Genomic DNA, 23542 nt, shown 5'->3' on the forward strand with positions numbered 1-23542 from the left:
TTCTCGTTTACATAAATCAGTGAAATCAGTGATTGACTGAAGCATGGTTTCGAATTCTACCCCAAAGGGAAGCTTCTTTCCTCAGTTTACTTATCATTCCCACTTTATGGTCGCGCTCAAATGTATGTCTGATTGGATTTCTTCACCTGACCAAGTGTATAACAAAAACATGTTTGGCAAGATAGCCTTGTTAGATCTGTATATGAACGCTGTATTACTGTACTGACTGAGACCTGCCAACTAGTGGCACCAATTGGAGGATGGACAGGTGGGTCTTTTGCCTTCCCCCCTCCTTTTTCGAAAAGTACTTTTTGGTATTTCCATCGAGAAATACATTTTTCTGGTATTGTCATTGAAAATTATCCGTTTTTGGTTGTTTTAGTGCTCCCCCCCCCAGGTTTTGAAATATATCTTCTACTTCTAAACATTTTCAGTGATTGGTGCTACTGTCGGTAACCATTAGCTCTCGAAAATACAAATAGTACTTAAATAACTGTATGCTGTGCCTAGTTTACTTAAATTCTAAGTTAAATAAATAAACTTAACTTCGTAATTTTATATAAATTTTAATTAAGTTAGATAAATAATTTTTTTAAATAAATTAATAAACTTTAAATAAATAAATAAGCTTTAAATAAATAAATAAACAAATTAAGTGTTCCAAGTTAAATAAATTACCAAGTAACATCTGACTTTCAGATGCCATGTATGGCGGAAAAACGCCTGTTTGTGCTGCAAGTTTTAGTTTGTAAGTAATGGCCCTATCGCTAAGAACAGAAATCGTTCTAATACTTTTGGTTCGTTTATTAATCAAATAAAGCCAGACATAAACTGAAACTGAACTTCACAGTCAGAGTGATGAGTCATAGAGTTCTATACGACTAACCAATCTAAGTGATTACGCAAGCGAAAAACGTCACACAAATAAACACACTACCAACCATATATTAAGTCTCTTTTCTGGATATGTTTTTGCAATCGTCACCTAATGAAAAATTTAGAAAGCCTATTTCCATTATTTATTGGTAATATCTTCTTTAATTTCAGCGCAATTGATGGCTAACCAATCGTCACCTTTGCCTCCAAATAGCCCATTAGTGACTCGAACGCCACCTGTTCCGACTGGACAACAAAGAAACACCAATACTGCTCAAGATGGCTCCTTGTCTCCTGTCATGGTTCGAAGCAAAAGCCCCATTAGTGCCCCAAACAGCCCTATCGAGCAAAGGTTTGTGTCAAATACTGAAATTAGTAATTAATATCTATTAAGGAAGAGTTCCAAGGGTATGGGGGGGGGGATTGATCTCACAAGGAATAAATAAAATATCACTTAAAGTGCATTTCGTGTGTTTTTAGGGCTGTATTTTCTGTTTTCGAATGGGCTGGCCTTGGGATGGGTCTCAAAGGGTGAACCCTGTAGATCTCCCTTCGTATTTTATACTATTCCCTACACGAAACCACTATCCCTCCCTTTTACATTGTTAGAGACAGCCTTGTATGTGCTAACTATGCCAGAGGAGCATTTATTGGCTTTTATCCCGAAAGATATATTCGTCTAAAAATCAATTCTTGTCATGATTTTTCCTTTTTATTGTTTATAAATCACTGCAATATCAAGCAATTTACGAAAAATTAAGCGAGAAAAAAGGGTTTTAATTTCAACAAAGTAGTGAACAAAAAATAAAAACAAAACAAAACTTTAATTAAAAAACAAATTCGAATATTTTGGCCCCACGCCTGGGAGCCTTTCTCAACAGAAAAAACAGCTGTTCTTAAAAATAACAAACAAAAAACGATAACTAAACACAAAGAAAAAAAAATAAGTAAGAACAGCTCACTTTATAAACAAACTTCCAGCACTAATGCAACTACTTAAGAATAAAACCAAACCGAATGTCTATAGTGAAAATAATCGGTCACTCTCCATTGAAAATTGAGAGGAGAGGGACACATTGTTTTCATTTTAAACATTCGCTTTGGTTTTATTCTTTTGCAGTAGCATCAGTTCTGGAACTTTGTTTATAATGTGAGTTGTTCTTACTGTTTTTTTTCTTTTATTGTGTTTAGTTGTCTTTTTTTTGTGTTATTTTTAAAAACAACTGTTATATCTCTTACTTAATTTTTTTTGCTTTTTTGCTTTTTTTCGTTGAAAAAGGCTTGTGAACGTGGAGCCAAAATATTCGATCTTTTTTAATTAAAATTTTGTTTTGTTTTTATTTTTTGTTCGCTGCTTTGTTGAAATTAAACCCGTTTTTCTTGCTTAGTTTTTCGTGAATGGAAAAACAGTTTAGTCTAAGAAATTATTTGTAGTCCAAGCCATCTGTCGTCAACACAGTTATGCATGCTCCTCCTCCATCTCTAATTTTTTTTAAAAGAATAAGCATAAGAAAATGTAGTATGGGGCGTCCATGGGGGTATCCGTGACTAATGTACCCCTATTTCACCAAACTTATATTTTATTTTCTATTAAATTTGTAATTTTACATAATTTATGTCTCATGCACAACTTTTAAAGACTAGCCAAAGATACTAGTACTAACAACTCACTGCAGCACCAAGCTGCCTGAGACCAACATAGCCACGCACGCTCCTCCTCTGTCCTAGTCTATTTAATGCCTCGATCTTTGCACCCTTCCAAGAAGTTCCCATTTCAATTAAATTTTTCTTTGCGACATCCTCCCAACGCATTTGGGGATGATCTGCTTTTCGTTTAGCCCTAGATGGTTGGCCGACAAGGATTATCTTTGGCAATCTGTCGGGCTTCGTTCACTGAACGTGTCCCATGCATCTCATCCTTTCTCTTAATACATTACTAGTAAATGGAATTGAGCCACATTTTTTGTAGCGTTTACTGTTTGAGATGCGGTCAGTCAGTCGGGTACTCAAAACAATCAGAAGGCAGTTTCTATGGAAAGCATCTAGCAGATCTTCATCCGTGTTTCGGAGCACTCATGCTTCTGAGCCATACCATACTAGATAAATAAATTAAATACATAACCAAACACAATAACTAGACTAGCCCAACAAGCCAAACTTACAATCTTTACAATAGACGCTTACAATACAATCTATACAATAGACTAGTAAAACCGTCAAAAATGTCTGCTCTCTTTAATGCTCTCGTTTTAATAGTATGGACTCTTACAATATAATCAATATAGTAGACTGGGAAAACTGTCAAAAACGTTTGCTCTCTTTAAATCTCTCTTTAATGCCCTCGTTTTAACAATATGCTCTCTTATAATATAATCAATACAGTAGACTATCGAAACCAAGAAAAAAAAATGTGCGCTCATTTAAGCTATAAGTCTCATAGTGTATTATGGGGGGATGCACGATTCGGTTAGGGTATGCTTTGTACGATTTCGTCTTTGTTTTCAGAGCGGTAATTGACTGAGAATTACGGACACTTACCAATCATATAAAGTTAGTTCATCTTTTTAAGTAGCAAAAGAAATTGCAAATCTGTAGTTTGGGGTGTTGTGCCATTCTTTGTCAAACCTTTTGTTTATTTTTTTTGCACAAGCTGACATTGGGTCAAAATTTTTAGACAGTTGATTAGTTGAGAGGTTTTGTAAACATTTAAATGATTTTTAGGAATATCAGCAACACGTGTTGTATTGTCGGAGTGCTTTACTTTAGTTGCAGGAAACTGGTTTAAAGTAGTGTATTACTGTACCCGTACACATAGGGAGTAGAAAAAAATAAATAAATAGTCAATACTCTTTGTCTTCTTATTCTGTTACACCAAAAAATGTTAACTCCCCCCCCCCTCTCGAAAAAAAAATTACTAAATCCTGGATATGCTGTTGTTACACGGGATGTCAAACAATCCTGTATTCCCATATGTTTGGACTTAACTGTGTTTACTCATTTTTCCGTTTTTCTTTTTAATGTACTTATTTGCCTCTCCTCCTTATAGAGCCATGTTTGGTAATCATTCAGTACCAATCATCAATGGTCATACACACTTTAGACAATCGCAGCGAGGGCCTCAGCAGTTTACCCACCCTGTAGGTGGCCCGATTTATGGGCCAACTTTAGTTCAACCCAGTGTTCCGGCTTACGCTCTTCACTCCCCGCTTGTAGGTGTTGACCCAGCTGCAGCAGTTGGTGCTTATAATGTTCCACAACAGAGGGCATCTCAGGATTTTCCTCCTTCACAAATATCAGACGATATAGAATTGGCTGAAATGAAACGCCTTGTCTCGCAAAGAGATCATGTAAGTTTGTATTTTCGCTTAATTTTTAATTATTTTAGTTTTAAATTCTATTTCTTTTCGTATTTTAACTTCAAGAGTTCTGCTTTTTTGTTACAAACATTTCACTCTTTTTCGCTACCAATTAAAACAATTTTACAGTACGTTTGAAGATATAAGCTTTTTTAAATTTACTTTTCATTTTTATTATTTTTTTTAGTCACTTGTAATTCTTGTAGCTGTCTTTTATCTCTTGTAAGTCTCTTGTTCTGTAAGTCTTTAGTCTCTTGTAATCCATGTAAGTCTCTTGCTACTCTGTTCAAACTCTATTGTTGTCTTTTTAGTTTCATCTAATTCTTTCCTCTGATCGTTCTAATCAAATATTTTTACATTATTGATAAATCTGAAATTTTTTTTTTTACTTCATACTAATGCCGAATAACGAGTCAGTTTTGTTAAATTTAAAAGTAGTATAATTTTTTAAAAGTGTCGAAAGTGAAAATTGGTGTGTTTTAAGGGATATTGAAGACCATATAACTGAGGATTGTGGAAGTCTTCGTTTTTACCTTTTATAGTGTGATGCTCTTTTTTTATTATTAGTTGGCGAAGAACATTTTAGCCAGAATTTCGGCCCTACATGAATTCCTCTAAGAAAATAGTTTGGACGTGTACATACAGTAATATATTGCAAATATCTTGCCTTGTCCTTTATTGTTTTGTTACGTGAAATGCCTTTTGTTTAAATATGAGTTTCCTTTCGTTTTTCTTTTTGTAAAGAGAGTGGGTGCATTTCTTTGTTCTTTCTTCTGCTTTTGAAGCTATTTTTTTTTTCTTTAATAAAGGCTTCCGGATATGAAGCCAACATATTCGCAATTTTATTACTATTTCATCTTAATATCATCTTTACTGTCTTTTTTTTTAAAGAGCCGTTTTTAAATATTGTCGTTTCGACTTTAAACTACTTCAAAGGACGTATTCGTGAGAGAATATTAAAGGAGTAAATAGCTTTTGGAAAATTCTTCTGATTTAAGATTTTGGCTCTTCAAAATGTCTGCCTATTTTTAACTCTTTAAGAAGAAAAGAGTAGTTTCAACACATTAATTTTTTGCAATCGGTTTTTTTTTTGCAATTAGTCATGGTAATTTTTAGCCTTGGCTATTTAGGAATTGTATTTAGAAGGTTTGTTTTAATTCCTTAAAAAATAGAAAGATAGGAGCGAAGTGACCCTTTAGGAAAATGACCTGTGGCTCTTACGCCTAAAGGTTCTATTTGCTACTATCACATTGCTGAGATAATTGCCATGGAACTATTTGACCTAGGTTGCCCTACTGATCCTCCGCTTGAGAACAGGCTAGTGGATAATTTTTTGTTATTTATCTCAAAAATTTTAAGATGTCACTATTAGGTGGAATAGTGACGGAATTATTGAATAAGTCCCCATGTCAAAAAGTAAGTGTTTGATAATAGAATTGGTATACAAAGCTGATTTCCAGGGAAAATTTTTTTTATAATCTAAAATGACTGGATTACAAAAGAACTCCACAACTTTATGTTCATCCCCTGGATCCCCCTTACTCTAAAATATAAATATTGAAAAAAATGTGGAGAATATTTACGATTATGGGAAATACACTTTTTTGTGTTAGAATTTTTTTTTAGCATTTGCCACCCTAGAATTCTATCCATTTGCAACATATATGTAGATAGATAGATTTAATTAGCACAGTAGCTCCATGGGTGATAGCTACAAAAAATAAATATCAAACTCAAAATAACGTTTGATAATATCTTTGTTCTTGAAGATATACAAATACAGTAATTGTTACCTTTTAATACCGTCATTACATCACACTTAAACGCCAAGTAATTTTAATATCTGTGTATATTGCAAATCAGGATAGATACTGGTTTCCTACAAAGCAATTAATGCTTGGATACACTTTTAATATACACTCTTTGATTGAATACGCAAGCCCAGTTTGGGAACCACATGTACATAATATTGACTACCACAACAATGAAATTGAAACAGTGCAAAAGAGACTTAAAATCATCCTGGGAACCCAGTATGTCACTTACGAGTCTGCCTTCGCAGGGCTGCCAAATTTTTTTTTAAGGAGTGTGTCATATTTTTTCCGAAAATGTGCTTTTTGTGTCATCTCAGACTCCATAATGTGTCACAAAATGTGTCATTTTTTGCTACAAGTGGTATCAAATTTAATTTTCAAATCTTTATTTAGAGTTTTGAATATATAATCTTTTCCAAATCAGTTCAAAAAGGAGTAAACTTAATTCTAAACTATTATCTTGGGATCGAGCCGTTTTTATTACGTCATGGAAGTAATAGGAATATTGGATTAAATTAATGTTACATGCTGTGAATGTGTGTCTGGGCGGCCAGCGAGGAAAGTTTACATTTATAAAAGTTTTAGGGACAATCAATTCCGACAGTAAATTAAAGACTTTTCGCATGAAGTCGCAATCGTAATCGGCTAAGCTTTAATTGACACCTTCGAAAATGGAAAAATATAAGACCACAGTAGGTGCGTTAAGCTTTTTAGTTTGCGAGCGTAAAACTTGTCCGAGATCTGGATTTAATCGAGAAGAAATTCGTAAAAATGAAGTTTAACGCCTGAACATACTTCCTTTTGTTGTAACATGCTTTGTGTCTACTTTTCTTCTCTTGTACAGTATGTCACTATGCCCTCATTGAAGCTTAGTTTGAACCAACAATACTACTAAGTCTTCCTGTCTTAATGGTTAAAATCGTACTTCTAATGGACCTAGAGGCCAGGCAAAAATGTAAGCCAAAATCAAACGCATATCTGTACTAAAAATTACAGATGAATATCAGATATATAAGCACTGAACAACTTGGTAACCTCTCACACACAGACCCCCCTCCACAGAAATTCAAGTATATTCGACCCTGGCTATATCTAGGACTCATTGTTCTCTTTTTCTTTCTTCTTGTACCAGGCCATAAAATTCTTCTGCATATCGGAAGGAATTTCCCAGTCGTGTACGGTTCCTGTGGTACGAGAGACCAGGTGCTTTGCCTGCATCGGTGAGTCTATCGTGTCGAGAAGTAGACTGTTCCTGAGTTTCGTTTTTATATTTGATAGAACTGGAAATTGACGTTCTGCAGCTGCACTGGAATGCGGAAGAGCACACAGATTTAGTATGAAAAGGGACAGCTCTTCGAACTGCGGCTTGCCTTGAGCATTTTTTGTATTCAATAACGTCTTCCAAAAGATCGAAGGAGACATTTCAGTTCCCATGGTTCTGATAATCTCATCCCTGTGCTCACTCGTCAAGATCCACTGAGTCTCTATTACATTCTTTGACCTTTTCACTTCACCTTCATGTTTCCCAAGTAAGCTGCTGAACCGACCGGTCAGTCCCACTAGTCCGCTCAAAGCAGTCACTGGGTCTAAACGAGCCAGAGCTTTCAAAGTGGGATCAGAATGATCAATTTATTTCCTCATTTGTTTGATAACTTCTACAAGGAAGCTCAGGCAGTTCAACCTAAACTGTTTGAGATCATTCGAGGGTATCACACCCTTATATTGTATATTATGTTATATATTATGGACATGCACGTGTATTTCGGTATTTGGACCAAAAGAAATCTCGGAGATTTCCTTGAAACAACCGAGATCATGGGTATGACAAAAGCATCATCATTCTCTAAGATGTCAGTTTTGACAAAAGACTTCATGATAGACTTCATGGTTGCCCTTGAGCTGAAAAGGAGTTTGTGAATGCGAGTGTCACTACTCTGGAACTCCAAATTCAAGCAATTGATCTTGTTGACCTTTTTCATCATTATTAAGTGAAACAAGGTAAGGTTAGAATGAAGTAATCTTGTTTGAAAATAGTTCAGTTAGTTAGTTCAGTTAGTTAGTAAGTTATGCTCAGTTAGAAATTTTGAAGCTATGTTTATTTACTCAATATGTAAGCCATTCAACTAGCTTCAATCTAGTATTTTTGTCATATTTGTTGGTGCTTTTTTAAGCCACATGAATTATTCTGAATCAGATATCTCAAAACCATCAGATATCTCAAAAATGTTGACCAGCTATGCCAATTTGCACTCAACGTAAGCTCATCTATAAGCAAGGCTGCTTGTATTTTGAGACACGAAAAGTATTTGTAACTTTCCCCTCAATTCAAAAAATCTCTTCAACACCTGTTCTCTCAAGAAACACCTAACCACAGTATAAATATTTATATATACGAACGATAGTGAAAAGTTTCTCCAAGAATGACACATATTTCGTTGCGTGCAATCTGGGAAATTCCGAGACCGTCAGAGCATTCTTTCCCATAAGCTCGTCGTGCCGCCCTAATCGTTTGTCATTGCGCGTGTGCGACGGCGGAGTCGTGAAGAGTGTTTTAGCTTCTGTGGTTTTAGATGTGTTTCAATAACCTTTAATGGAAAGTATGGGACTTTTCGCTTCTGTTCGTATAAGAACACTTCTAATAGCCTTGATTTGACGGCATTTACAGCTTGAGTCACTCGGTTAGACACTTCTTTGAGTGACTCAGGCAGAGTATTGGCAAGTAATGCTTGTCGGTGAATCATCTCAGTCCAAATTACTTCTGGGGTCACTTCAACTGACGATTGGAAGCCAGCTTCGGAGCCAAACATTAAAGGTGCCTCGTCAGTACATACTCCGCACAATTTCTCTCACTCGGTCGAATTTTTTTTTGAAGAAGACATCAATTAAGTTGCTGCTGATGATAAAAACTGTTGCTAGTGTGTTACTCACCTTGTAAAGAGTTTAAATAGCTGTTCAAAAAGTTTATATATATTTATATTGTAAAGTTCATATTCATGGAAACTCAGATTTAAAGCTAAAACTAAGCAGCTAAAATTTCGCAAAAGCAGTATTTTGCAGTAGGTTAAAATACCAGGTTTATTTGAGCAAAAATTTAAATTTTGGTAGATCTAAGGTTCAGCTTGTGTCAAAATCTAAATTTAAAACTAAATTATCTGACGATATCTTGAGCATGGTAAAAGGGATTTGGCTTTAGCTAATCGACGCACTAGGGTCGAATCACATACATTTGGGCGGGGGGGGGGGGGGGTTAAATTTGTTTTTCAAAATTTGGGTGGGCGCAAATTTCACGTTTTGCTGTAAAAGATTTTGCGTTTTGTGGTGACTGAGAGGTGGTAAGAACTGTTGCTAGTGTTTTACTCTCTTTGTAAAAAATTTATATAGCTGTTTACTACGTTTTTCATTCTAGTATTGGCATTCAGCTCAAAATCGACTGGTGACCTTGTGGCATTGGTACCGGAACCCCATTCGGGGTTGCGATCCACAGACTGAGAACGAGTGACTTAGATCCATTATTTTGAAAACTCGTCCATTATTTTAAAAACTTGTTTATTAATGCTTTCTTACAGGACGAAGCTATAGCTTCCCTGGAGCTTCAAGTTCAGCTAAAGAAGAAAATTACAGCTGCTGCTTTACGACTCTTGAAAGAATCATCAACACGTCGAGGTGTCAGACTGAGGGAACGGATTTACCTTCAAGCCGTCACTAAACTGAACAGCCTTGAGGGTCAATTGAGAGATCTGAAAATAGGTAGATGTGTTATCATTCGAGAGGATGGTGGGAGAAAGAAAAAGGCGAGACCAATGAGTGATGATGAAGAGGGGTTTCTGAGGCAAGGTAAGGGACTGTTCAATTAATTTCAACTAAAAAAATTGTTTGAGAATTAACTGTCACGGTTGTCACTTCTACATTTTGACAGCCAAAGAAATGGTGGTGATTGAGGGGTTGGTGTTTAGGGGCCTGAAAATGGGTGAATAATTTTTTTCCAGATTAGTTGTATTTTGAGCAAGCTCTTATGAATCGATGGTTATGCCATTAAGCTCCCCAAGAGTGTACTCTAGAAACGAAATCGAAAGACACTACGAGCAGCCGACACCTCAAATTATTTACAGTATTTACATGATGGCTGAAGGGATGGAGTTAAAACTCTTAGGGAGTATCGGAAAAGGAGAGGAGGTCGAGTGTACTTCAAATCTTGTCTTGGAAAGGGGAGCAGAGGAAAATTGAAAGACACTACTATATCCAGTTTATCGAAATACCCGATCTGCAATATATTAGGAACACATTTGGAGATCCAGTTGAAACTTTTGGGTTCCTTTGGGCAAAGAAAGGGGGGAGTGAGGCATGGGAAATTCAACTTAGTATTGGGGTAGTATGAGGGATGAACAATTTTTGTCTGCAATCTAGACAACAGTAACGTTTTGCACTTTAAGCTACTATGAGATTTATAAATTATGTACGATTAAGTAACGAGACAAATCAAAAGACTTAATGTGAGGCATGGTTGTCAAAATAGCTTATATGCAGTGTCTTAGGCACAGCTGAGGGTCCATTCAGGCTATTAAAGTGGCGCATCTGCAATATCTCAAGAACAGCTAACTGTATTATGTTGAAACTTATGGAGTACGTTGAGAAGGGAATTTGTCTCAGTCAAAAGACAGTTAATGTATCCACGATGTCGAAATTGTACATCTGAAGTGTGTCAGGAATGGCTTGGGACTCAGTCGAGACTTTCAGGGAATATTGAAGGGTTTTTTGAACTAAATCAAAAGACGCTGTTTGCATTCTGGGGTTCTTAAAGGCATATCTGCAAAATCTCAGAAGCAGTTAAGGATATCAAATTTAAACTTTAAAAATAGGAGCTTAAACAGTTTTTGTCTCTAATTCAAGCAAAGTGACTGTTTTTTTCACATTTATGGCTTATGGGTCTTATTACTCATGCACGATAAATTAGTTAGATTAATCAGAAGACGCTATATACGCTCAAGTTTTCCAAATTATGCATCTGTAGTATCTCAAGACCGGCTTAGGATAAGTTGAAACTTTCAGGCAACTTCGAGAGGAAGGGGGTAAGTAGACATGAATATGGGGAAATGGCAGAGCTAAGTCAAAACACACTGTATCCACCCAATTTATCAAAACTATTTATATGCAATATCCCAAGAACAAAAATTTGCCATCTAAGTAGAAAATTCAAAGTTGTGGTACCCTTTTTTAGAGTCCAGAGGGATTGTAGGACAACCAGACTACCTTCCGTTTTCTCGTTTCCGTTTCCCATTTCCTTATAGACGAACAAAATCTAGTCAAATAGTTCAAAAAAAAGTTTGATAGTTCAAAAAAAGATAACTAAATAGCTGTATTGAGCCAAGCTTGAAACAAGCAGAAATAAACTCGTATGATATTTCAAGCTTAAAAGGAACATAAATTACTATTCAGTGGATAAGTGAGATTGAAAGCGAACAGAAAGTACAGTGAACGATAAAGCAAACCTAAAAAAAAAGGAAAAATTAAATCAAACAGAACTGGTTCTAACATACCCTAAGTTTTTTGAAGGCCTAAGTGTTATCTGTGCTCCACTAGCCAAGTCATTTTTAAACATTTTCTCTTGTACAACATTGATAAATCAAAAATTGCTGATACTTCCATGAATCATGATCATTATATATTAAACAATCAGTCTACTTTCAAAAGTACTTTTCAGTAACCAAAGTTATTATAGCTATATTCTTTTTTTGTTGTTGTTGTTCATGTTTTGACGAACAACAACACATTGTTAAACATACTTTCAACGAAATGCAAGTCATTAGACATTCAAGTCATTTAGAGGTTTTGAGGAGGAGGGTAGAAAACAAGGAGCATCCCTTTTATTTTCAATTTACGATTAGCCTGAGATATCATTTTTGTTCTTGTGTTGTTAATCCTGTGAAACAAAGGGGGGGGGGGAGCTCCACTTCTATTTGTGATAATTTCTGGTTTTCATGCTTGACTTAACTTTTTATCGTGATTGTTGTTCATTTTTAGTTTGAAATGCTAAACATGTTTATTTCTACTTTTCTTTGGCTTAATATAGCTCTTTACTTTTCTTTGCAAAAATTCTTCTTTTTTAAGTTTTTATTTAGGTAATCAAAATATATATCGACATTTTCTCGTTTACATAAATCAGTGAAATCAGTGATTGACTGAAGCATGGTTTCGAATTCTACCCCAAAGGGAAGCTTCTTTCCTCAGTTTACTTATCATTCCCACTTTATGGTCGCGCTCAAATGTATGTCTGATTGGATTTCTTCACCTGACCAAGTGTATAACAAAAACATGTTTGGCAAGATAGCCTTGTTAGATCTGTATATGAACGCTGTATTACTGTACTGACTGAGACCTGCCAACTAGTGGCACCAATTGGAGGATGGACAGGTGGGTCTTTTGCCTTCCCCCCTCCTTTTTCGAAAAGTACTTTTTGGTATTTCCATCGAGAAATACATTTTTCTGGTATTGTCATTGAAAATTATCCGTTTTTGGTTGTTTTAGTGCTCCCCCCCCCCAGGTTTTGAAATATATCTTCTACTTCTAAACATTTTCAGTGATTGGTGCTACTGTCGGTAACCATTAGCTCTCGAAAATACAAATAGTACTTAAATAACTGTATGCTGTGCCTAGTTTACTTAAATTCTAAGTTAAATAAATAAACTTAACTTCGTAATTTTATATAAATTTTAATTAAGTTAGATAAATAATTTTTTTAAATAAATTAATAAACTTTAAATAAATAAATAAGCTTTTAATAAATAAATAAACAAATTAAGTGTTCCAAGTTAAATAAATTACCAAGTAACATCTGACTTTCAGATGCCATGTATGGCGGAAAAACGCCTGTTTGTGCTGCAAGTTTTAGTTTGTAAGTAATGGCCCTATCGCTAAGAACAGAAATCGTTCTAATACTTTTGGTTCGTTTATTAATCAAATAAAGCCAGACATAAACTGAAACTGAACTTCACAGTCAGAGTGATGAGTCATAGAGTTCTATACGACTAACCAATCTAAGTGATTACGCAAGCGAAAAACGTCACACAAATAAACACACTACCAACCATATATTAAGTCTCTTTTCTGGATATGTTTTTGCAATCGTCACCTAATGAAAAATTTAGAAAGCCTATTTCCATTATTTATTGGTAATATCTTCTTTAATTTCAGCGCAATTGATGGCTAACCAATCGTCACCTTTGCCTCCAAATAGCCCATTAGTGACTCGAACGCCACCTGTTCCGACTGGACAACAAAGAAACACCAATACTGCTCAAGATGGCTCCTTGTCTCCTGTCATGGTTCGAAGCAAAAGCCCCATTAGTGCCCCAAACAGCCCTATCGAGCAAAGGTTTGTGTCAAATACTGAAATTAGTAATTAATATCTATTAAGGAAGAGTTCCAAGGGTATGGGGGGGGGGATTGATCTCACAAGGAATAAATAAAATATCACTTAAAGTGCATTTCGTGTGTTTTTAGGGCTGTATTTTCTGTTTTCGAATGGGCTGGCCTTGGGATGGGTCTCAAAGGGTGAACCCTGTAGATCTCCCTTCGTATTTTATACTATTCCCTACACGAAACCACTATCCCTCCCTTTTACATTGTTAGAGACAGCCTTGTATGTGCTAACTATGCCAGAGGAGCATTTATTGGCTTTTATCCCGAAAGATATATTCGTCTAAAAATCAATTCTTGTCATGATTTTTCCTTTTTATTGTTTATAAATCACTGCAATATCAAGCAATTTACGAAAAATTAAGCGAGAAAAAAGGGTTTTAATTTCAACAAAGTAGTGAACAAAAAATAAAAACAAAACAAAACTTTAATTAAAAAACAAATTCGAATATTTCGGCCCCACGCCTGGGAGCCTTTCTCAACAGAAAAAACAGCTGTTCTTAAAAATAACAAACAAAAAACGATAACTAAACACAAAGAAAAAAAAATAAGTAAGAACAGCTCACTTTATAAACAAACTTCCAGCACTAATGCAACTACTTAAGAATAAAACCAAACCGAATGTCTATAGTGAAAATAATCGGTCACTCTCCATTGAAAATTGAGAGGAGAGGGACACATTGTTTTCATTTTAAACATTCGCTTTGGTTTTATTCTTTTGCAGTAGCATCAGTTCTGGAACTTTGTTTATAATGTGAGTTGTTCTTACTGTTTTTTTTCTTTTATTGTGTTTAGTTGTCTTTTTTTTGTGTTATTTTTAAAAACAACTGTTATATCTCTTACTTAATTTTTTTTGCTTTTTTGCTTTTTTTCGTTGAAAAAGGCTTGTGAACGTGGAGCCAAAATATTCGATCTTTTTTAATTAAAATTTTGTTTTGTTTTTATTTTTTGTTCGCTGCTTTGTTGAAATTAAACCCGTTTTTCTTGCTTAGTTTTTCGTGAATGGAAAAACAGTTTAGTCTAAGAAATTATTTGTAGTCCAAGCCATCTGTCGTCAACACAGTTATGCATGCTCCTCCTCCATCTCTAATTTTTTTTAAAAGAATAAGCATAAGAAAATGTAGTATGGGGCGTCCATGGGGGTATCCGTGACTAATGTACCCCTATTTCACCAAACTTATATTTTATTTTCTATTAAATTTGTAATTTTACATAATTTATGTCTCATGCACAACTTTTAAAGACTAGCCAAAGATACTAGTACTAACAACTCACTGCAGCACCAAGCTGCCTGAGACCAACATAGCCACGCACGCTCCTCCTCTGTCCTAGTCTATTTAATGCCTCGATCTTTGCACCCTTCCAAGAAGTTCCCATTTCAATTAAATTTTTCTTTGCGACATCCTCCCAACGCATTTGGGGATGATCTGCTTTTCGTTTAGCCCTAGATGGTTGGCCGACAAGGATTATCTTTGGCAATCTGTCGGGCTTCGTTCACTGAACGTGTCCCATGCATCTCATCCTTTCTCTTAATACATTACTAGTAAATGGAATTGAGCCACATTTTTTGTAGCGTTTACTGTTTGAGATGCGGTCAGTCAGTCGGGTACTCAAAACAATCAGAAGGCAGTTTCTATGGAAAGCATCTAGCAGATCTTCATCCGTGTTTCGGAGCACTCATGCTTCTGAGCCATACCATACTAGATAAATAAATTAAATACATAACCAAACACAATAACTAGACTAGCCCAACAAGCCAAACTTACAATCTTTACAATAGACGCTTACAATACAATCTATACAATAGACTAGTAAAACCGTCAAAAATGTCTGCTCTCTTTAATGCTCTCGTTTTAATAGTATGGACTCTTACAATATAATCAATATAGTAGACTGGGAAAACTGTCAAAAACGTTTGCTCTCTTTAAATCTCTCTTTAATGCCCTCGTTTTAACAATATGCTCTCTTATAATATAATCAATACAGTAGACTATCGAAACCAAGAAAAAAAAATGTGCGCTCATTTAAGCTATAAGTCTCATAGTGTATTATGGGGGGATGCACGATTCGGTTAGGGTATGCTTTGTACGATTTCGTCTTTGTTTTCAGAGCGGTAATTGACTGAGAATTACGGACACTTACCAATCATATAAAGTTAGTTCATCTTTTTAAGTAGCAAAAGAAATTGCAAATCTGTAGTTTGGGGTGTTGTGCCATTCTTTGTCAAACCTTTTGTTTATTTTTTTTGCACAAGCTGACATTGGGTCAAAATTTTTAGACAGTTGATTAGTTGAGAGGTTTTGTAAACATTTAAATGATTTTTAGGAATATCAGCAACACGTGTTGTATTGTCGGAGTGCTTTACTTTAGTTGCAGGAAACTGGTTTAAAGTAGTGTATTACTGTACCCGTACACATAGGGAGTAGAAAAAAATAAATAAATAGTCAATACTCTTTGTCTTCTTATTCTGTTACACCAAAAAATGTTAACTCCCCCCCCCTCTCGAAAAAAAAATTACTAAATCCTGGATATGCTGTTGTTACACGGGATGTCAAACAATCCTGTATTCCCATATGTTTGGACTTAACTGTGTTTACTCATTTTTCCGTTTTTCTTTTTAATGTACTTATTTGCCTCTCCTCCTTATAGAGCCATGTTTGGTAATCATTCAGTACCAATCATCAATGGTCATACACACTTTAGAGAATCGCAGCGAGGGCCTCAGCAGTTTACCCACCCTGTAGGTGGCCCGATTTATGGGCCAACTTTAGTTCAACCCAGTGTTCCGGCTTACGCTCTTCACTCCCCGCTTGTAGGTGTTGACCCAGCTGCAGCAGTTGGTGCTTATAATGTTCCACAACAGAGGGCATCTCAGGATTTTCCTCCTTCACAAATATCAGACGATATAGAATTGGCTGAAATGAAACGCCTTGTCTCGCAAAGAGATCATGTAAGTTTGTATTTTCGCTTAATTTTTAATTATTTTAGTTTTAAATTCTATTTCTTTTCGTATTTTAACTTCAAGAGTTCTGCTTTTTTGTTACAAACATTTCACTCTTTTTCGCTACCAATTAAAACAATTTTACAGTACGTTTGAAGATATAAGCTTTTTTAAATTTACTTTTCATTTTTATTATTTTTTTTAGTCACTTGTAATTCTTGTAGCTGTCTTTTATCTCTTGTAAGTCTCTTGTTCTGTAAGTCTTTAGTCTCTTGTAATCCATGTAAGTCTCTTGCTACTCTGTTCAAACTCTATTGTTGTCTTTTTAGTTTCATCTAATTCTTTCCTCTGATCGTTCTAATCAAATATTTTTACATTATTGATAAATCTGAAATTTTTTTTTTACTTCATACTAATGCCGAATAACGAGTCAGTTTTGTTAAATTTAAAAGTAGTATAATTTTTTAAAAGTGTCGAAAGTGAAAATTGGTGTGTTTTAAGGGATATTGAAGACCATATAACTGAGGATTGTGGAAGTCTTCGTTTTTACCTTTTATAGTGTGATGCTCTTTTTTTATTATTAGTTGGCGAAGAACATTTTAGCCAGAATTTCGGCCCTACATGAATTCCTCTAAGAAAATAGTTTGGACGTGTACATACAGTAATATATTGCAAATATCTTGCCTTGTCCTTTATTGTTTTGTTACGTGAAATGCCTTTTGTTTAAATATGAGTTTCCTTTCGTTTTTCTTTTTGTAAAGAGAGTGGGTGCATTTCTTTGTTCTTTCTTCTGCTTTTGAAGCTATTTTTTTTTCTTTAATAAAGGCTTCCGGATATGAAGCCAACATATTCGCAATTTTATTACTATTTCATCTTAATATCATCTTTACTGTCTTTTTTTTTAAAGAGCCGTTTTTAAATATTGTCGTTTCGACTTTAAACTACTTCAAAGGACGTATTCGTGAGAGAATATTAAAGGAGTAAATAGCTTTTGGAAAATTCTTCTGATTTAAGATTTTGGCTCTTCAAAATGTCTGCCTATTTTTAACTCTTTAAGAAGAAAAGAGTAGTTTCAACACATTAATTTTTTGCAGTCGGTTTTTTTTTACAATTAGTCATGGTAATTTTTAGCCTTGGCTATTTAGCAATTGTATTTAGAAGGTTTGTTTTAATTCCTTAAAAAATAGAAAGATAGGAGCGAAGTGACCCTTTAGGAAAATGACCTGTGGCTCTTACGCCTAAAGGTTCTATTTGCTACTATCACATTGCTGAGATAATTGCCATGGAACTATTTGACCTAGGTTGCCCTACTGATCCTCCGCTTGAGAACAGGCTAGTGGATAATTTTTTGTTATTTATCTCAAAAATTTTAAGATGTCACTATTAGGTGGAATAGTGACGGAATTATTGAATAAGTCCCCATGTCAAAAAGTAAGTGTTTGATAATAGAATTGGTATACAAAGCTGATTTCCAGGGAAAAATTTTTTTATAATCTAAAATGACTGGATTACAAAAGAACTCCACAACTTTATGTTCATCCCCTGGATCCCCCTTACTCTAAAATATAAATATTGAAAAAAATGTGGAGAATATTTACGATTATGGGAAATACACTTTTTTGTGTTAGAATTTTTTTTTAGCATTTGCCACCCTAGAATTCTATCCATTTGCAACATATATGTAGATAGATAGATTTAATTAGCACAGTAGCTCCATGGGTGATAGCTACAAAAAATAAATATCAAACTCAAAATAACGTTTGATAATATCTTTGTTCTTGAAGATATACAAATACAGTAATTGTTACCTTTTAATACCGTCATTACATCACACTTAAACGCCAAGTAATTTTAATATCTGTGTATATTGCAAATCAGGATAGATACTGGTTTCCTACAAAGCAATTAATGCTTGGACTCCATAATGTGTCACAAAATGTGTCATTTTTTGCTACAAGTGGTATCAAATTTAATTTTCAAATCTTTATTTAGAGTTTTGAATATATAATCTTTTCCAAATCAGTTCAAAAAGGAGTAAACTTATTCTTAAACTATTATCTTGGGATCGAGCCGTTTTTATTACGTCATGAAAGTAATAGGAATATTGGATTAAATTAATGTTACATAATGTGAATGTGTGTCTGGGCGGCCAACGAGGAAAGTTTACATTTATAAAAGTTTTAGGGACAATCAATTCCGACAGTAAATTAAAGACTTTTCGCATGAAGTCGCAATCATAATCGGCTAAGCTTTAGTTGACACCTTCGAAAATGGAAAAATATAAGACCACAGTAGGTGCGTTAAGCTTTTTAGTTTGCGAGCATAAAACTTGTCCGAGATCTGGATTTAATCGAGAAGAAATTCGTAAAAATGAAGTTTAACGCCTGAACATACTTCCTTTTGTTGTAACATGCTTTGTGTCTACTTTTCTTCTCTTGTACAGCATGTCACTATGCCCTCATTGAAGCTTAGTTTGAACCAACAATACTACTAAGTCTTCCTGTCTTAATCGTACTTCCAATGGACCTAGAGGCCGACGAAAAATGTAAGCCAAAATCAATCGCATATCTGTACTAAAAATTACAGATGAATATCAGATATATAAGCACTGAACAACTTGGTAATCTCTCACACACAGACCCCCCTCCACAGAAATTCAAGTATATTCGACCCTGGCTATATCTAGGACTCATTGTTCTCTTTTTCTTTCTTCTTGTACCAGGCCATAAAATTCTTCTGCATATCGGAAGGAATTTCCCAGTCGTGTAGGGTTCCTGTGGTACGAGATGAATTATTCTGAAGGAAAGTCTTCTCTGGAAATTTGTAATCTTGTCCGAGGTGGGATACCCCTCCTGTACTCTTAAAAATGTGAGTTGCTGCTTATGCATACAACTTTGGTAAACTGCACGCTGTTTACTTTTTACTATTCAAGTTCGTACCAGTTGGCTACATCACATACTCAATCAAGCAGCTAATTAAGTTCACCATTCAACGTGCATTTTGATTTGAAATTTCCACCTATGGCTGTTTTCTTCTCATGGTTTAAATTCTAAATATGGTGATGGCATATGTTCTGTATTCCACACTGTTTGTGTACTACTGTCACCGTTAGATAGTGCTATTCCCCTCCGTTAATTTGTAGCTTTTCTGGAGGTAGAAAACTGAATTTTTACTTTTCTTTTATTACCATTTAAAAAACAAGACTTGGATGACAAAATTGTGTCATTTTTTTTTTAATGTGTCATTTTCCTCGATTGTGTCATTTTTTATCGAAAAATGTGTCATTTGTGTCGATTGTGTCATCATTTCGACTGAATGTGTCATTGTGTCACGCAACATCAAATTGTGTCATTTTGACACAAAATGTGTCAATTTGGCAGCCTAGCCTTCGCAGCTCTACTAATCCCGACCCATTAAAGAGCGCAAGTAGCATCTAATGCACAGTAGTCAAACAGTTCGTGGTAACGAACTGTAGTAAGGAGCGACCCGGCTCAATAGTAACCAAAACTCTAAAAAATGGAAATTTTGATACCAATAGCTACATCAAAAGAATTGCATTTCAATGCTGATTTTATATATATAAGTTTTGTCAAGTTGAGTCTTACCCATTAAAAGTTACGAGCATGAGAAAATTTGCCTTGTTTTAGAAAATAGGGGGAAACACCCCTTAAATGTCACAGAATTTTAACGAAAATTACACCATCAGATTCAGCGTACCACAAAACCCTATTGTAGAAGTTGCAAGCTCCTATCTACAAAAATGTGGAATTTTGTATTCTTTGCCAGAAAGCAGATCACGGATGCGTGTTTATTTGTTTGTTTGTTTTTGTTTTTTGTTTGTTTTTTCCAGGGGTGATCGTATCGACCCAGTGGTCCTAGAATGTTGCAAGAGGGCTCATTCGACCGAAAATGAAAAGTTCTAGTGCCCTTTTTAAGTGACTAAAAAAATTGGAGGGCACCTAGGCCCCCTCCCACGCTAATTATTTTCCCCCAGTCAACGGATCAAAATTCTGAGAATGCCATTTTATTCAGCGTAGTCGGAAAACCCTATAACTATGTCTTTGGGGACGACTTACTCCCCCACAGTCTCCGTGGGAGGGGCTACAAGTTACAAACTTTGACCAGTGCTTACATATAGGAATGGTTATTGGGAAGTGTACAGACGTTTTCAGGGGGATTTTTTGGTTGGGAAAAGGGTTGATAACAGGGGGATATGTTAGGGAACCTTTCCGTCGAGGAATTTGTCATGGGGTAAGAAAATTTCCATGAAGGGAGCGCAGGATTTTCTAGCATTATTTAAAAAAAAAAACAATGAAGCAATACATATGAATTTTTTTTTTCAACTGGAAGTAAGGAGCAGCATTAAAACTTAAAACGAAGAGAAATTATTACGCATATGAGGGGCTCACCTCCTCCTAATACTTTGCTCTTTACGCCAAAGTATTTTTAGTGATTTCAACTATTTATTCTGCGGCTTTTGTGATTCAGGGGTCATTCTTAATGAATTGGGACAAAATTTAATCTTTAGTGTAAAGAGCGAGGTACTGACGAGGGGGTGAATGCCTCATGTATGTAATAAAAACATGAGATTACAAATGTTCGTTACGTAAGCTAATTTATGCGTTACGTTTATCTTTTACTAATACAAATATTCGTAAAAAATTAAAAGTTCTAGTTGCCTTTTTAAGTAACCAAAAAATCGCAGGGCAACTAGGCTTCCTCTACCGTTCCCTTTTTTCTCAAAATCATTCGATCAAAACTATGAGAAAGCCATTTGGCCAAAAAAAAAAATAAACTTGCAAATTTCGGGTTAATTATTCCTCTGCGGAGAGCCAAAATCAAAACATGCATTGATTCAAAAACGTTCAGAAATTAATTAAAAAACAAGTTTTTTTAGTTGAAAGTAAGGAGCGACATTAAAATTTAAAACGAACAGAAATTACTTCGTATATGAAGGGGGCTGCTTCCTCATCAACACCCCGCTCTTTACGCTAAAGTTTTTACTGTTTAAAAAAGCAGAGTTGAGAGAAATTGTCAAAGTTTTTCCGGTAAAATAGTTAGCTTCGTTTTACTAGAGCAGCAACTGTGACCTTGTGAGGATCCCCACAGGGCTTTTGCTCTGTCTGTGATATATATATATATATATATATATATATATATATATATATATATATATATATGTATATATATATATATATATATATATATATATATATATATATATATATATATATATATATATATATATATATATATATATATATATATATATAGCAAATAAAGTATTATTCAAGTCTTTGAAATCTTCATATAAAGCTTAAAAGCTTTTCAAACATTACGTGGTGAGTTGAATTGAGCTGAAGTTGTACTGAAGTTGTACTGATTATTGGCTTAAAATTCAAGCGTAAATTTGGTCATTGAATCATTTGTACTGAAGGTGAGTTGAACCTCCATTCATCTCACCGGTTAATTTTTGAAAAGCTTTAAACTCATGCATAAAGATTTCAAAGACTTTTAATTGCTAAAAATGGATAATACTGTTTTGCTATTTATAGATATTTATCACACACAGGGAAAGGCTTTGTGGGGATCAAAAAACCCGTGACAAGGTCTAAGTTGCCATTACAGTTAAACAAAGCTCACTCTTTTACCGGCAAGAATAACTTAGTGCTGGGTTAGTGCTTTGTTGGGTGCTCCAATTTAGTGCTGGGTGTGGAGTGACCTGAGACCGGGGCTTTGTTCAGGACCTGAAACGACAAATTTGGAGTGTTAATGCGCTGTCTGTTTTGTTACGTTTTTACTTACTCCTTAATCCTGCTTTTGTAGTGTGCATGTAAGCAAAGTTTGAATTTTTCCCGTAAATTCGATATATTTCCCCCTAAAATTTACACATTCTAATTTTTGATGGGAATTTGGAACCCTAGTAATGTTGAATTTTCATTAAATAAATGAAATGATCCCCATACATTAACAAAAACTGATGAGGTGTTTGATGTGATGAAGTATATATTATTTAGGAATCTATCAGGATTAGGGATAAAATCAACGATCTCTTCTACGTCTGACCTGGTTTGAATGTTTGTAAATATTGTAATATGTAAAGGCATCAAAAATTTGCTTCTACGGATTTTTGTATGTTTTTACGAGTTGGATAAACTTTTCTTTTTTTTGAAGGGGGGTTGTTGGGTCAAACCCTTACCTACCTTCCCTGGATATGGCCTTGCCTACTATCTGGCTACATGTGCTTACCTAGTACCTCGTTTGATAATGCTCCCAAATTAGCCAATCAAAGAAGCTCATGTTATTCCAAACTCACGCCTTGTGCCTAGGGCGGGAACTAGGACTTTTGTTTGTGGGGCAGTTTTGTTCGGGAGAAGGGTTAAAAAAAAGTACAAAAGATGACAGAGATTGCCCTTTACTTCTATTACGTTATTTTTTTACGAATCGGACAAACATTTCTGGGAGGGGGAAGGTCGAACCGGGTAACGCCATTCTGAATACAGCCCTGCATGTGCTGTTTATTTGCTTATTAAGCAAATAAACATTAAGCAAATTTTGTTTGCGTTGTGGTAATTTTAAAAATTAATATATAAAGTATTAAATTAGTTGTTTTGCTACATATACCTCTATAATAGTAAAATTATTGATTCCTTTGTCATAAAGTCGAAAGTTTCGCTTATAGAAAGAGATTGTATAGAAATACAAGTAAATCTAAGGCGCTATTTTCAGAGGAGTATCACCGTTCGCAACTTCCCAAGCTCTGTCGAATTTGTTTTCCTAGATAAAAAGAACTTTCCTGAAAATTTTCTGATATTACCCTACTATCAACTGCTAGGGGTTCAGTGAATCTGTTTTTGATATTTCCAACTTTAGTAATTATAAGGTGTGAATACCCACTTTCTGTTAATGGGTGAGTGATTATGACGTGATTATAAACAAACGAAATCCTCACCTACTTCTTACTCATGGGAAATTATTATTACTGTATCGTTTATGAACTCTTAAACTGACTAAGAGCTCATTACCATTGGACACAACTTAGGGATTGGGCAGTAGCCCCTTCTCTGCCCCCCAATTGGTGCACTTGATAGTTGAAAATATTTTGGTGTACTGTTCAGAATATAGTTCAAAATTGGTTAACT

General features: G+C 35.0%; 1 protein-coding gene across 2 annotated transcripts in view; it reads left to right on the forward strand.

The window, feature by feature from the left end:
• Positions 1 to 624: 624 nt before the first annotated feature.
• The window catches only part of LOC136039307 (monocarboxylate transporter 12-like), a 77549-nt gene continuing 54631 nt past the window's right edge, over positions 625 to 23542 (forward strand). The window contains exons 1-5 of one of the 2 annotated variants that reach the window (XM_065722915.1): positions 625 to 1228; positions 3923 to 4223; positions 9613 to 9880; positions 13235 to 13415; positions 16109 to 16409. In XM_065722915.1, the coding sequence (XP_065578987.1) occupies positions 1056 to 1228; positions 3923 to 4223; positions 9613 to 9880; positions 13235 to 13415; positions 16109 to 16409 (1224 nt within the window). In that variant the 5' untranslated portion in view covers positions 625 to 1055. The remainder of the gene's footprint in view (positions 1229 to 3922; positions 4224 to 9612; positions 9881 to 13234; positions 13416 to 16108; positions 16410 to 23542) is intronic. The other variant, XM_065722916.1, reaches the window with a different exon arrangement.

The sequence above is a fragment of the Artemia franciscana genome, chromosome 19 (genome assembly GCF_032884065.1).
Source record: "Artemia franciscana chromosome 19, ASM3288406v1, whole genome shotgun sequence".
NCBI classification, from domain to species: domain Eukaryota; kingdom Metazoa; phylum Arthropoda; class Branchiopoda; order Anostraca; family Artemiidae; genus Artemia; species Artemia franciscana.